A 16076-nucleotide genomic window follows, 5' to 3' on the forward strand; every position below is an offset into this window, starting at 1 on the left:
CTAATGTCATACTTTGTATTGTTTACTTAAGCCATTTTGCTGTTAGAGATCATTTTGCGGCTTTGTGGTCTCTTCCTCACTCTTATTCCCAGTAGAGAATAATAAGTCTACTTTGTAAAGTTTGACACAGTAATATAGAAGTCGTGAAAATGCTTGTAAATACTTCTTTATTTAGTTTAAATCACTTTTATTTTTAATCTCTAGTTTCCTATTGCCTTAGTTCTGCAGTCCTACTAACATATATATTTGTGCATAAATATAGTCCTATTAATATATATGTGTATATATAGTCAGTCTTGTAAATGTGTTTTCAACTGGTTTTAGTTTTTTAAATTAAGTATTTCATGAATAATGTCTATTAAAGAAAGAACGAGTTATTTGTAATTGTAGCTGATTTTATTTAAAGGCTGCTTTCCAAAAGATTATCTTGGTAAAGAGTATATCTTTCTATTTCTTCTGACAAATTTGTCTTAAAATACAAATTTCTTTTTTATAGCCAAAGAGAAAGAAAGTAAACATTTACAGATTAAGATGATTTTGTTAAGAAATCTGTACACTCTGTCATGGCTCATTTTTTGTTAAAATTATTCCCTTGAGAGGAGGGATGTTTTAGGAAGTTGTTCCTTTTTCATGCATCAAGAAATAATACATTATTTCCACATAGAGCAATCGGGTCACCTTGAAGATGGACGTTTCGCATACAGAACATTCCCATGTAATCGGCAAAGGTGGCAACAACATTAAAAAGGTGATGGAAGAAACAGGATGCCACATCCACTTTCCAGATTCCAACAGGAATAACCAAGCAGAAAAAAGCAACCAGGTGCTTTGTCTTTCTCATGAATTTTTATGTAACACATTTTACAGCCTCAGTTTTTCATATGCATATCTTTTTTGGGAGATGAGAGCAAAAAAAAATAATCGTGGAGATGGCATGTAGTATAGATTGTATGACCCTGTGCAAGGACGTGGAAAGGGCTTTGCTTTTTCGGAAGGGATGAGTTATAGGTAGGCCTTAAACTCTTGATCTCTGAATGGTTGGTAGAAGAGACAGGGGAGGGAATGATGGCAACATACAATAAAGCCCTAAGGAAGGGCTCAGAGAGATGTGAATTAGGAAAGGACCTAAGGCATGCCTCACCCAGGCACCCATCCATGCTGGGATTCTGTCTACAGTATCCCTCTCATGGTCCTCCAGGCTACATACATACTTATGCCTTTCTCTTTTAAAGAAAATATTTTAAATTACAGTTGACATACACTATTATATTAATTTCAAGTGTACAAGCCAATGATTAGACATTGATGCAACTTACAAAGTGATCACCCCGATGAATCTAGTACCCATCTGACATCGTACACAATTATTACAACACTAGAGGCCCGGTGCACAAATTCATGCACGGGTGGGGCCCTCTGGGTGGCCTGTGGGGATCGGGCTGAAACCCGTAGTCCAACGATGCTTCAGCTCCTACCTGCCACTCCGCTCATCCTGGCCCCACTGTGCCTGCCACCGGCTCGTGCCCAATCAGTCCCGATAGGGAGAGGCTCGCGGCTGCCATAGCAGCACTTGCCAGCTGTCAGCCCTGTGTCTGGTGCTGTCCCGAGGGGAGTGGCCTGCGGGATCAGGCTGAAACCAGCTCTCCGACATCCCCGAGGGGTCCCAGATTGTGAGAGGGCGCAGGCCAGGCTGAGGGACCCCACCGGTACACGAGGGACCATGGGAGGGCATGTCTGGCCCTGTCTCGCCCAGTCCCAATCAGGTGCCAATCAGGGCCAGCTGGGGAGGGACCGCAGGAGGGCTCCAGGGCATGTCCAACCCACCTCACTCAGTCCTGATCAATTGGCCGGACCCCAGCAGCAAGCTAATCTACCGGTTGGAGCATCTGCCCCCTAGTGGTCAGTGCACATTATAGCGACTGGTTGATCAGTCGACTGTCTGCCCCCTGGTGTAATGTAGAAGTTTTCTCTCTTCTCTGCTAATCACAACACTAGAGACTGTGTCAGCCACAAAGATGAATAAATGGAGACTAATATGATGGTGAGCCACATACATAAGGAACTGGATCGTAAGCCATGATAAAAAGCAAGGGCAGTTTTCAAAATATTTGAAGCTAGTATGGCATAAGCATGCATCCTGAGAGCAGTGTCCTGGGTCCCCCACTCTGACCCTAATAACAAGAGTAATTCTTTAGTGGGTGGATCCTGGGAACGTCTAGAGCAGTGGTTCTCAACCTTCCTAATGCCGCTACCCTTTAATACAGTTCCTCATGTTGTGGTGACCCCCAATTTCATTGGTACAAATTGAACATAATTAAAGCATAGTGATTAATCACAAAAACAATATGTAATTATATATGTGTTTTCCGATGGTCTTAGGCGAACCCTGTGAAAGGGTCGTTCGACCCCCAAAGGGGTCGCGACCCACAGGTTGAGAACCGCTGGTCTAGAGGATCCCAGGAGAGGGCCAGAGGTGGGTGTTAGAGCAAAAATTTTTTTTTTTAACAAACTAGCACGGAAGTAGTTTAGCATCTTGAGAACATAGAGCAGCTGCCTCCTTGCGTATTGATACTCCTCTAGTCTGCAGGGAGTTTAAACAGACGGGAGAAAATGCAGGGAACGAGAGCAATTATGAAGGAGGCAGGAAGGCCTCATGGGGGCTGTGAGGTGTCAGGTAAATCCAGGGGGTGATAGAGATCAGTTGACACGCATTACCTGAGCAGATCATTAAAATGCAAATTGTGATTAAGCAGGTCTGCATTGGTGCCCGAGTTCCTTCATTTTTAACAAGCTCCCAGATAACGCTGATGTGGGGGTTTCCTGGAGGACACTTTGAGTAGCAAGGATGTCGATAACCGGAAGAGCAGGCGCGGGCTCAATTAAATTAAATCTGACTCTGTATATCCTTATCTTTGCAGGTTTCCATAGCAGGACAGCCGGCAGGAGTCGAGTCTGCCCGAGTGAGAATTCGGGTAACCATTACTTTCATACCATAAATCACTGTCAGCAACGTTTTCATTATAGAGGATTAAAAATATTATGTATCAATTTATGATGAAATCATGCGCTCAGTCTGAGGGATATAGTGAAAAAGTTGGTTTCATGTATTACAGAAAGTTTCTTTGAAATATTCTGGATTTTACCTGACTTAGTTTTTCTCTGATGATTTTGAAATCAGAGTCCAGAGGAAAATGCCACAGGCAGTTGAAGTTACAAAAACTTTCAGGTTTCATAAAAGGCTCCTGTCATTTAAGAAACTTTATATGTCCTACCCAAGTTTACATCTATAATAAAAGAATATGTGTTTAAAATTCCGTCTTCAGGAAAGGATGAATGAATTAGACGTATTTCTAAATGTGTCTGATAATTTATCTGCTTTGGGTTCTCACAATTTCATTGTAGGAGCTGCTTCCTTTGGTGCTGATGTTTGAGCTGCCGATTGCTGGAATTCTTCAGCCGGTTCCCGATCCTAATTCCCCCTCCATCCAGCACATATCACAAACATACAACATTTCAGTGTCCTTCAAACAGCGCTCCCGAATGTATGGTGCTACTGTCATAGTCCGAGGGTCTCAGAATAACACTAGCGCTGTGAAGGTAAGTGACTGAGCGAATTCCAAACATCATACATGAACAGACTATTCAAGTTTTATTTATTTATTTGCTTAATATATTTTTATTGATTTCAGAAGGGAAGGGGGGTGGGGAGAGAGAGAGGGAAACATCAGTGATGAGAGAAAATCATTCATCGGCTGCCTCCCCCATGCCCGACTCTGGGAATTGAGCCCACAACCTGGGCATGTGCCCTGACCGGGAATCCAACTGTGACCTCCTGGTTCTTAGTTCAACACCCAGCCGCTGAGCCATGCCACCCGGGCTCAAGTTTTATTTTTAAAGGATTTTAGACTGGTTTGTTTTCTAGAATTTTCTTTTGTATTACATTCTGGTCTATATGTGTTGTATTTTTCCATAGCTGTTAGAAGTGACTAGAGCCCTAGCCACTGTGGCTCAGTTGGTTGGGTGTCGTCCCAGGCACTGAAAGGTGCCAGTTCGATTCCTGGTCAGGGCACATGCCCGGGTTGTGGGCTTGATGCCCGGTAGGGGCGTGCAGGAGGTTTCACTCTCATATCAAATCTCCCTAAAAAAAAAAAAAAAGAAAGAATTTAAAAAAGAAAGAAGTGTGCTCGCTTCTCGATACAGAGAAGATTAGCATGGCCCCTGCGCAAGGATGACACACAAATTTGTGAAGCGTTCCATATTTTTAGCATGGATGGAACTGGAGAGCATTATGCTAAGCGAAATAAGCCAGTCAGAGAAAGATAAATACCACATGATCTCACTCATTTATGGAATATAATGAACAACATAAACTGATGAACAAAAAACAGATCCAGTGACAGAGAAGCATCGATCAGACCGTCAAACCTCTGAGGGAAAGTAGGGGTGGGTGGGGGTTAGGGTGAGAGATCAACCAAAGGACTTGTATGCATGCATATAAGCCTAACCAATGGACACAGACACCAGGGGGGTGAGGGCATGAGTGGGGCGGGGGGGGGGGAGCAATGGGGCGATAAGGACACATATATAATACCTTAATCAATAAAGAAAAAAAGTCAACAACAATAACAAAAAGAAGTGCACTAGACTCTCTCTGTATGTGGAAAGTCATTTACACGAATATTTCTGTCCCACTTTTCTCCTAGGAAGGAACTGCCATGCTGTTGGAACATCTTGCCGGGAGCTTGGCGTCTGCTATTCCCGTGAGCACACAGCTCGATATCGCAGCTCAGCATCATCTCTTCATGATGGGTCGAAATGGAAGCAACATCAAACATATCATGCAGAGAACGGGTGCTCAGATCCACTTTCCCGACCCCAGTAATCCACAGAAGAAATCCACCGTCTACCTCCAGGGCACCATTGAGTCTGTCTGTCTTGCAAGGCAATATCTCATGGTAGGTTTAGTGAAATCCAGGTTACTTTTTCTTTATTTTTTACCTCTTTGGGTACAGTGTATACTGTTGACACACCTTGTGCGGTGTTTGTGAAAGCACTTTGGAAGCCAGGTCAAGGAAGGAAGCTTCTTGCTAAAAGGAGATAAAGGAGTAAGGTAGGTAGTGCCTCACAGGCTGAGTTTCGTTACATTAGTGAGAGATTTTGTTGCAGGACTTTTCTTTTTTAAAACTTAGACTAAACACAGAAGAGGTTCAAAGTGAAATAACTGTATTTTGTGGAGGGTGTTATTTTCATACCACAGATAGTAGTTTGTCGTCTTCATCTGACAAAGTCTTCTATTTAAGCAGAAGAATAAAAATATATTTTAAACATTACCCTCAAAGACATAGATTTTGGTAGCATGAAACATTTGAACATTTCACAATCTCTGATATAATTTTAAAAATTCTGTTTGAGCCAGAATGCATTTGAGTGTCATGCATTGAAGAAAAATAGCAGTTATAGAACTCAGTGTTGCTTCTAATTCCTCCCTATATTCATTTAAAAACCCCGTGTGTAGATTGATGTATAGTTACTAAATGGACTGACATAATGTGGACTCAGATATTTTTATTAAAAACACCGTTGTATTCTTCTGTTAGCACTTGACCTTCAGTGACATTTGAATCAGTAGCTTCAGGAATAGCCTTTGCTATCATTAATTTGCAGACTTCGTTTGTGAGAAACTTTTAGAAAATCTCATTTTGTCTGGTTGACTTTATTTCTCTGACAGATGAGAACTTGTTATAATCATTAAGGATTATAATACATAATTTTATGAACTTTATTTTGTTGTGAATGATATTTTTAGCCCAATTTAGTTTAATCAGGCTATTTTGAGTACACTACTAATTACATAGCATATTCATCTCCAGAGATTATTATGCTTATTCTTCATATTTTATTTTTGTCTGCTTTTCAGTAAACTTTTTCAAACATTCTGCACACTTATGAACTTATATTCATACTTTGGCCATACCTGCCAAAAATATAGGCGTGCAGTGAGACATATTATTGCACAATATTAAAAGGAGGGAGGGAGAGATACATTAAAAGGACTTAACCTGTATTTCAAATACCATAACCTTTTCTTTATAGCCATGTCCTTACAAAAATCACTTCTACCCACAAGAGAAATGAGACATAGTAATTTCATGTTAATTCTACTATGTTTCATGATACCTTCTCTTGATACTTATGTACAAAACACGTCACTCATTAGGCTAGCACCGAGCATCCTGTGCATCAGAAAATGTGTGTGACATTTTTCCTGTGCTAGGGACCAGGGGCCAGGAAGAGAGCATCAGAGAGAAGAACAAGTACCAACCCCTGCAGTGCTCAAAGGGAGGTAGTTCAAAGAAGGGACAATAGTGGCTGTGAACTTGAGAGAGGAGGGAAGGTTTGAGCTGCATCCGAAGAGGAGTAGGCCTTGGGATGGTGAAGCCTTCTGATGAGCAGAGATGCCAGCGTACAGTTTAAAAGATGGCCTGGTCCAGCATGGAGGAAGGGGCAGGCATGCAGACACAGACCTGTGATTGCACAAACACAGCCAGGCCACAGCTGGAGATCTTAGATATTGACGCTTGTTTAGACTTCATTCAGGAAACCATGAAGAGCCAGCACTGTCCGTCTTTGAGCACGGGTACAAGGCGAGTACCCTCGATAGGGCTGAGAGTCCAGTTTCTGGTATCACAGAGAATAGAGGAAATTTCCCAGGTAGAGAATGAATGAAAATTCAGGGCCAAAAATTCAGGGCCAAAAACAGACACTTAAGACACATACAATTTTGTCATCCAGAAAATAGTTTCTGCCATTCAAAGCTTTAATACTTGGGTTTACTCTTTATTTTTATCTTTTTATAGGTTTATTTATTTTTATCTATAAAAAGGTTTATTTATTTTTATCTATAAAAAGATTTCAGGTGTACAATTCTAGAATACATCATCTGTATACTGTCTCCGTCCATCACCTTTTGCCCCCCTTTACCCTCTTCTACCTCCCACCACCACCCCCATTTCCCTCCGGTAACCACCATACTGTTGTCTGTGTCTATGAGGGTTTTTGTTGTGGTTTTGTTTTTTCCTTAATCTCCTCACCTTTTTCTCCCATTTTACTTGTTAGATCTGTAAAATACTGCATTATTTGTAGGCATGTTAAATTATTTGATGTTTAAATGAGTAACTTCTTAACCTCCTACACTTTCTATTGTGACTTTTCCTAGGGTTGTCTTCCTCTTGTGTTGATGTTTGATATGAAGGAAGAAATTGAAGTTGACCCACAGTTTATTGCTCAGTTGATGGAACAGCTGGATGTCTTCGTTAGTATTAAACCGAAGCCGAAACAGCCGAGCAAGGTTGGTTTAGAGTCTGGATCCAGAGAACCATGTGTCATATCATGTTCTGTTTTATTTGCATATAAGTATGCATTTGCATATTTATGGAACTAAGTATTCTATATATGTCATTATATATTATATTTAAGTATTTTATATAAATATAAATTTGTAACAACATTCATTATTGATCACCATTTTCTTTATATGTGTGTTGGTTTTTGGAGTCCATGTTTAGTGACTGTTATTTTTCTATAAATATATGAGAAGAAAAGAGAAAACCATTTTAAATTAACTTGCAGGCTGGTAACTTTAAATATTACTAAGCTTCTAGATAGTTGCTATAGCTAAATATTATGTTAATTGCACATCTCAATACAATTACAAAAAAATATTTAGCTTACTTACTATTTGTGAGTCACTGTGCTAGCCCTGGAGATTTAAAGAATAGGTGCCCCATTCTCTTTAATAATAAATATTTTTAGGAATGAATTATACCCAGTTCAGCCTTCTTGGAACCTCTCCCTTAAGATGTTGCACAATTTCAATAATTACATGTACAGTAACAAGTTAATGGGATAACTCCGATGATATTGAATGCTAGTAGAAAGGCAGGAAACAGGCATGTTTCTCTATTAACACAGTGCGGACCAGTAGTTTCATTGCTAGCTTTATCCAGTGGCCAGATAAGTTTCTATTGAACGAGTACAAAAAACTTTTTACATAAATGTTAAAGGCACGCTTTAAAATTAAATACCCATTGCATTTTGAAGTTATTTAATACATGTTCTTACAAGCTAATATCTTTTTAAAGTATACTTTGTAAAACACTGTGTAATACAAAGCAAGAATTCTCGTGATGCGTCCGCAATGTGTTAATATTGTGCAAATAGGCACAATCACTTTGAAGAGCAATTTTGAGACCATCCGATCACACTAAAAACACTGAGACCCTGCCCCCAGCAACTCTGCTTCTAGTTATACACTCTGAAGAACCTTCGTACCAGAAATTGAAGGATAAGAATGGTGTTGAATAAAGAAAAGCAAGTTGCATAATGACATGTACTCAATGGTAACATTTAATGTACATCTTTTATAGCAGGTGAAACACCAGTCACGTCTTCTATGTTTAAATTTCTAAACCATAAGTCTTACCATATACTCATAATAGTATATGTATAATATATATTAAATACAATTTTGTGTATCTGTAAATGATGTGGTATTCAGTGTCCAGTTCTCTTTCTTCAAAAGAAAACTGTAAATGGAAAGATAGCATTGACTCTGGTGAACTTGCTATCATGCGTTTAATGTGAGAGAGCAGGACCCTAATTTTATGTATTGTGACGCTTCATGCATGCCTGGCTAATTGAGTTTCTGTGGATGCCAGGACTGAGAGAGAGAGGAGACTTTTGAGGACTTTTGCACATAAGATGGACAGACACAAGAATTCCTGGGGTCCAGGAAGAAGTGAGCGGAAGTCGGGGAAATACACTGTGGCAGCATCCCAGGGCCATTTAATTATGCCTCCCGGCCCCCTGCTCCCTCCTGCTCTGCTTTCTCAGCCACCAATTTCCTTTATTGTTCATTGGAGGCTTTCCCCCCTTGGTTTCACATTTCCAATTTTCTAGATGAGTCCATTGAGAAAAAAGATTTATTGTTTAGGAGTTTATTTTAGTATGAGCTTTGCCATAGATATGTCATCAGTGAGGAATAGTGGCACCTCACGGTCTATTAGTTAACTAGTAGACCATAAATGTCAAATGTAAGTGACTATTATTAAGCAGTACATATACTGTAGGGAGACAAGTTTGATTTGTTTTGTAAAAATAAGTAAGGGGGGGGGAGCTTTAACAGAGACAAGAGGATGTGAAGGAGAAACGGGCTCCAGAGAGGGGCCCACGTTCCAGTCCTCTGGTTGCCCTCCACAGCTGTGCTGTGACGTTGGGTAAGTCCTGTCCTCACTGAATATGAATAATAATTTCCACGCCACCATAAGGTTTTGGTGGGAACTGGAATATATGTGCGGCTTCCATCACAAGGCTTAGAACACAGGACACACCCAATAAACAGCAACTAACGTGTTAGGTTTTTACCAAAAGGAGGAAACGTGATAAGTGGTTAGAATTTGCAGTTGGTTTTTAAAGCAGCATTAATGAATTTCCTAAGTGGAATTCTTATTACGGTTTTCATTTCCCACCCACCTCCCCAATTCATTGTAGACGACTTGCATGTCACTTTTTTCTTTCCCATTATGTGTTTTCATAGTCTGTGATTGTGAAAAGTGTTGAACGAAATGCCTTAAATATGTATGAAGCAAGGAAATGTCTCCTCGGACTTGAAAGCAGTGGGGTTACCATAGCAACCAGTCCGTCCCCAGCATCGTGCCCCGCCGGCCTGGCCTGTCCCAGCCTGGATATCTTAGCCTCGGCAGGCCTCGGACTCACTGGACTAGGTATACCGTTCATTACTAAAGCACTTCTCAGTTGCTTACCCACTTCCCTTCCTTTCTGCCGCAGGGGCTACATCTTAAAGGGTATGTTTCTCCCTCGTCAGGCCCTACGGTCAGGTGAAAAGCAGCAGAACTCGCATCAATCCATTTTGTTGTTGGCTTTTTGTTGTTTTTTATTGTTAGACTCCGTGGATTTGTTCCCCAGATTCTTCTTATTTTGGCATCAATAATCAACGTCTGACGTTTATTTTCGGCTGTGTTTGTTCTTCTAAATTAAGAATGCCATTGCGAGTGAAGTCAGCAGGCTGAATGTAATTTATGTGTTTGCTCTCCCTTGTATTTGCAATATTGCCACCAGTCCCTGGAGATAAAGATTATCCAGTTTGCCTTTCCAAAAGTAATTGCAAATCTGTATGAGGGGTGTGCAGAGGGGGAGGGGAGAGCAGGCAGACCCCCTCCCCCCTCTTCCCGCCGTGGCTAGGCCTGCCTCGTGCAGACACAAAGGAAATCGAGCCTGCGGCCGCCAAGGGCAACAAATGGACCTGCATTCACATCTAAGGCAGCGAATAGGAAGATGAAGGAACATCGTCACTCGGTGCTTCCGTTTTTTAGGATAATAGAGCCAGTCATTTTAATAGCCTTGGTGACATTTATTGCCTCATTATGGACTCCCGTCTTACAGGCTGAAGTTAGTGGCTGCATTAAATCAGGCTAGTTTTACTTCTTATACATTTTCTCAGTAGCCTTTATATGAAAGGTTAAAGCACTAACCCTAGCAAACCCATTCAGTGTTGGTTTGAGACCGAAAACATACTCTTAGCAGCCTTTAAATTTTTCTAACGGCTATTCTTGCTTTAATAAATATAACATATTTAAATAATATGATTAATACACCAAGTAGCCTTGCTTCGACACCATTACGGTAAAGGCAGGTTTTTTTTCCCCCTGGGCCCATCGTCTCCCAAAGCTGTCCCTTCCACACAGCAATGCACCTCGAAATGCCAGTCTCATCGCTTAGCAGGCACTGAGTTCTTGCTGCACTAGAGAGAGAAAAAAAGTGAGCAGACAGTCAGAGTTACTCAATTTTTAAAATGTTTTTATGGCTGTACCTATCCTGTAACACCTAATGCTTTAAGTATTCCTGGAAACTTGTGTAAAAATCCACATTTTATTTTAGATGCCAGAAGGGAAATTTCATTACCATATTTTAAATGCCAGAAGGGAAATTTCATTACCTAAATCAGGCATTAAATCTTTAAAACAAGGGGAAATTTTTTTTTTCTCCTGAGAAAAGATTTCGCATGCGTGGAGATGAACAGGAAGGAGTCATGTCAGTGTTCTGACACAGTATGAAAACTGTTGCAGGTAGCCACGCCGGTCCACAGTGGGCCAAGCAGAGCCATTCTGCTGCAGGAAGTCATCCCTTTAGTCGCTGTTAATTGTACGTGGTTTGAAGCGTTTGTTTGAACGCATATGACAACTGAGCTATGCAGGGAAATGAAAATGGGTTCCCACTGCAGCAGAATGTTGTTCATCTTGGCAAGTGACGTGAACGCAAAGCAGCTGGCGGTGCTCAGTGAACCCCACTGCCTTCCTGGTTGGGGCACACACCTGTCTCCCATTTTCCGATCAGCATCTGTTTGTGGATAAGCTGGGTCCTGTGTTGAAATGGTATCAGGCTGTATTTCATGGGAATATTTGAAAGAAGGTAATCTATCACTCAGGTTTTATATTCAGAAAATATCAGATTATATCAGCGTGCATTCCAAATGGCAATATTGCTGCCATCTGTTATTTTAAAATCTTGAATGTATGCATATTGACTGTACATTCACTTGTCACAGGTCTCTTGGGCCCCACCGCCTTATCTCTAAACACTTCGACAACCCCGAACTCACTCTTGAATGCGCTTAATAGCTCCGTCAGTCCTTTGCAGAGTCCAAGTTCTGGCACCCCGAGCCCCACGTTGTGGGCACCCCCACTGGCTAATACTTCAAGTGCCACAGGTCAGTATCATTTAAGTACAATCAAAGGCATGTCTTTGTAGGTGTTACCAGTTTTTAAATAAAATGTACTAGTGGTTCCATGTCCTTAGGGGGAAATCATGGTTCAAAGCATACTTTTTAGCCTAACAGAAATTTCCTAATGTATAAATTAGTTAAAATGATGCACGACAAAACAGTGAGTTTCCCATAAAAGTAAAACATAACCTTCGAATGTGACTAGCAGATCAGGAAAAGGAGCATAATGTGCAGGGAGCAGTGGCAAAGTCATATGAAGGTCGCTGACTGATCACTCGAAAGGTAGGTTCAAGCTGGAGAGGTTAGAATCGCTCGGTAGGTATATGCACACGTGAAGTCCAGCTTGTTTCTTCGTCTGTACCGTGAGGAGCTTGGGTTAAATATTCCCTAGAGAGTTGTTCCATTTTAATATTCTTTTGTGTAGTAATGTTAAACCTGTTTGCAGAGAGAGATCAACATTGAATTCCCTTCTGAATTTGCAGCAACAGTGATGTTTTTTGAAGTTACTGAAGATAATATAATGCTTGTTGATTCTGTGTTCTTTCTGTCTAATATCTGTCTTCATAAAATGTTGTTCTAGGCTTTTCTGCCGTACCACACCTTATGATTCCATCTACTGCCCAAGCCACGTTAACCAATATCCTATTGTCCGGAGTGCCCGCCTATGGGCACACAGCCCCCTCCCCGCCTCCCGGCTTGACTCCTGTCGACGTGCACATCAGCAGTATGCAGACAGAAGGCAAAAAAATCTCTGCTGCTTTAAATGGACACGCGCAGGTAATGTCCCTCAGGATGGTGGGAATCTGTGCTGTTGGTAAGAGATAAGCCACTAGTAAAACTTTCAGTGGAAGTGAATTTTAGAATGACCACATCCACATGCTGTTTTCTATTGTTATTTCAGCCTCCGAACATAAAATATGGTGTAATATCCACTTCATCGCTTGGAGAGAAAGTGCTGAGTGCGAATCATGGTGACCCGTCCAGACAGACAAGTGGATCGGAGCAGGTGTCTCCCAAACCAAATCCTGCTGAAGGTATCTTTCCTCTGGACTTCAGTGGGCCTGTTCCTTGGACAAAGGGGGTTGTAGAAAGTCCAGGCAGTGATTTCAGATTGGTTTTGCTAATTGATTATGACTTATCCTGCCCGAAGTTTGCAGAAAGACAACATCCTGAATGAAATTCCAAAGAACATGGTGAAAGATAAACTGAAAAGCAGACAAACTTCTTGCAGAAAGAATCCCTTTCCCATGACATTGGGACTTCCTAAATGAAAGTGAATGTAATTATGTAGCAGGAAAGCATCAACTTTGTGTGTGTGTGTGTAATTTTTTTCTAAGTAGAGTGGACCCATTTTTAATCCTTTCATCCCTAACTTTAAAAATATGAGGGTCATTTCTTCACATTTCATCTTGAGTTTTTGAGGCAGCCTGAACTTCAGGCGCCGTCTTTGCAGCTGAAAGCTGCTATGTCTGTGTCTCCCTGGAGCTGGATTCTGGTTTGTTTCCATCGCAGGGGATTGCTGATGGTGAACTCGTGTTCTGGGTGTTGTGTTTCCTCCTCTGCAGGCGGTAACGATGCTTTTGTGGAAGTAGGCATGCCGCGGAGTCCTTCCCACTCGGGGAACGCGGGCGACTTGAAACAGATGATGGGTCCCTCCACGGTTTCCTGCGCCAAGAGGCAGACGGTGGAGCTCTTGCGCGGCACGAAGAACTCCCACTTACAGTAGGTGTTTTCATCGGGGAGGCCCGGGTGCTTGGAAGGAGATTGTAGCGCGAGCTGGATAGGTTTTAAGTCAGGGGAACAACGCTGGGTTTGTTGGGCAGTGAGTGCTCCTTGGTTTCAGCAAGTTTGGTCTCATCCACGAGTTTATTCATTTCTCTTTATAATTTCCTTTTCTTTTTCCTTTAAAACATTTTTTTTTTCATTGAAGTAACATTGGTTTATAACATCATATGACTTTCAGGTATGCAACATTATACAGTGGGGCCTTGACTTATGAGTTTAATTCGTTCCGTGACGGAGCTCGTAACTCAAATTACTCGTATGTCCAATCAACAGTGAACGAGTGAGACACGTGATGCTGGGCTGATGTTGTGGTGTTCACTGTGACGTTCGCTGTGCCGACTAGCGGTGGGGTATCTGAAGCTGGCTCGTAACCCGAATTTTAACTCACAACTCAAAGCAAAAAATCGGCCGAGAGACCGCTCGTATCTCGAAAAACTCGTTAGTCGGGACACTCGTAAGTCAAGGCCCCACTGTAATTGGACATCTGTATATACTACATCATGCTCACAACCAAAAGCCCATTTTCCATCCGTCACCATACAGTTGACCCCCTTACCCAGGCTGCCCCTTTCCACTCAACTTCCGCTCTGGTAACCATAGATCTCTGTTGTCTGCCTCTAGGAATATGTTTTCTTTGTTGAGTTTTTTTTTTTCACTTAGCATAATACCCTCAAGGCCCATCCTTGTCACAAACGGCAGAATTTCATCTTTTTTATGGCAGAGTAGTATTCCATTTCAATCTTGGTGATATTTTTGTGGATAAAAATGTTATTAAGACTTAATACCTGGTAATTCTCACCCTTATATCCTACCTAGGGTCCTTCTCGTCATAAACCTTGGGTGAATATCTGGGTCCTCTGAACTTTCTCTGTTGCTCTGAAACTTTTAACATGATCTCTGCTCTTCTGTAAGCAGCAGGGTGATTTTTACTCTCTGATGATTGCGTTTAGATACTTCCCTGGTGTGAATTCTCTTTCATTTGCCTTTGATTTTCTAACTGAAACCATGGCTACCTTGTTCTGAAGTGGTTAACTGCTCACTTTGGTAATAAATACTTGACAGTATATGATTTCATTTATTACAAATCACAGTGAATGTGAATACATATATTGTATTAAATATAACTTTCCTGTACAATAGGACAGTTACAAATGGGTGTTCCTTATTTTATTTTTTGTTTCTTTTCTTGTTTCAAATAGGCAGCCTGTGTTTTTTTTAAAAGAAAAACAATGGAATGCTTCTGTATTGAAAGGTTTTGCTTCTATCCGTCTCCATTTTCCCAATTTCCCCTATTGTCTTACTAGTTTTTTTATACAGCTGACCCTTGAACATGTGTGGGTTAGGGGCCACTGACCCCCTGTGCTGTCAAAAATCCGTGTCTAACTTTGACTCCCCCAAAACTTAACTACAGTTGTCCCTTGGTACCTATGGGGGATTGATTCCAAAATCCACATATGTCCAAGTCTTTATACTAAATAGCATAGGACAGTGCATACAGTCAGCCCTCTGCACCTGTAGATTCCCAACCATGTGTCGAAAATAGTGTTTTCAGTCTGTAGTCTGTTAAATCTGTGGATGTGGGACCCAGGGATATGGCGGGCTGCCTGCTTTCAGATCAACTCAATCCTGTTTAGACCATGTACCCAGGCGTCATTGATATCTCCCATTAACAATATGACATATATACTATATACAGAAAATGTTTGAATATATATCATGGAATAGTTTTAGCTCCGGCTCTTAGAGTCAGAATGCCTGAGTTCAAACTCCAACTCTACCATTTACCGGAGGTATGACCTTGGGCTTCCCTCTTCTGTAAAATGGGAATAATAATAATACTGCCCGTCTCATAGTGGTGTTGTGAGGATTAAATGAGATGATACGTGTAAATAGTTGGCAGTGGCTAGCATACAGTAGTGTGGCACAGAGGAAACATTCGGTGCACTTGTGTGTGTGATGGTGGATGTTAAAGTCCAGACTCTGTTTCACAGCAGCACTGACCGGCTGCTCTCAGACCCAGAACTGAGCCCTGCAGAGAGCCCTCTGGCTGACAAGAAGGCTCCAGGGAGCGAGCGAGCTGCAGAGAGGGCCGCAGCTGCCCAGCAGAACTCTGAAAGGGCCCGCCTGGCCTCCAGGCCGTCATATGTCAACATGCAGGTAACGACAAAATGAGTGGGAGGGTCATCCAAATGTAGGGGCTGGGGATAGAGAATGGCGAATTCAGAAACTAGGTTTTCTTTCTGCACTCTAGTCCAAATTAAATTTAAATCTATGTGCAGTAGTTAGGAATTGGTTTTGCTATAAACTTTAAACATGAAATGCAGGATTTAGCTTAAATGGTTAAGTTATCCTATATAATAAAAGGCTAATATGCAAATTGACCAAACAGCGGAATGACCGGTCGCTATGATGCACACTGACCACCAGGAGGCAGATGCTCAATGCAGGAACTGCCCCTTGGTGATCAGTGTGTTCCCACAGGGGAAGTACT

General features: G+C 41.6%; 1 protein-coding gene and 1 pseudogene across 1 annotated transcript in view; both read left to right on the forward strand.

The window, feature by feature from the left end:
- Positions 1-16076, forward strand: part of BICC1 (BicC family RNA binding protein 1) — a 67657-nt gene that overhangs the window by 33982 nt on the left and 17599 nt on the right. Inside the window, exons 5-15 of the mRNA XM_023744370.1 lie at positions 665-823; positions 2919-2972; positions 3403-3597; positions 4704-4955; positions 7217-7348; positions 9596-9782; positions 11624-11785; positions 12381-12577; positions 12702-12834; positions 13366-13522; positions 15577-15742. Coding sequence (XP_023600138.1) covers positions 665-823; positions 2919-2972; positions 3403-3597; positions 4704-4955; positions 7217-7348; positions 9596-9782; positions 11624-11785; positions 12381-12577; positions 12702-12834; positions 13366-13522; positions 15577-15742 — 1794 coding nt within the window. The remainder of the gene's footprint in view (positions 1-664; positions 824-2918; positions 2973-3402; positions 3598-4703; positions 4956-7216; positions 7349-9595; positions 9783-11623; positions 11786-12380; positions 12578-12701; positions 12835-13365; positions 13523-15576; positions 15743-16076) is intronic.
- Positions 4192-4263, forward strand: LOC111823309 (annotated as a pseudogene).

Source organism: Myotis lucifugus, unplaced genomic scaffold, assembly GCF_000147115.1.
Source record: "Myotis lucifugus unplaced genomic scaffold, Myoluc2.0 scaffold_455, whole genome shotgun sequence".
NCBI lineage: Eukaryota > Metazoa > Chordata > Mammalia > Chiroptera > Vespertilionidae > Myotis > Myotis lucifugus.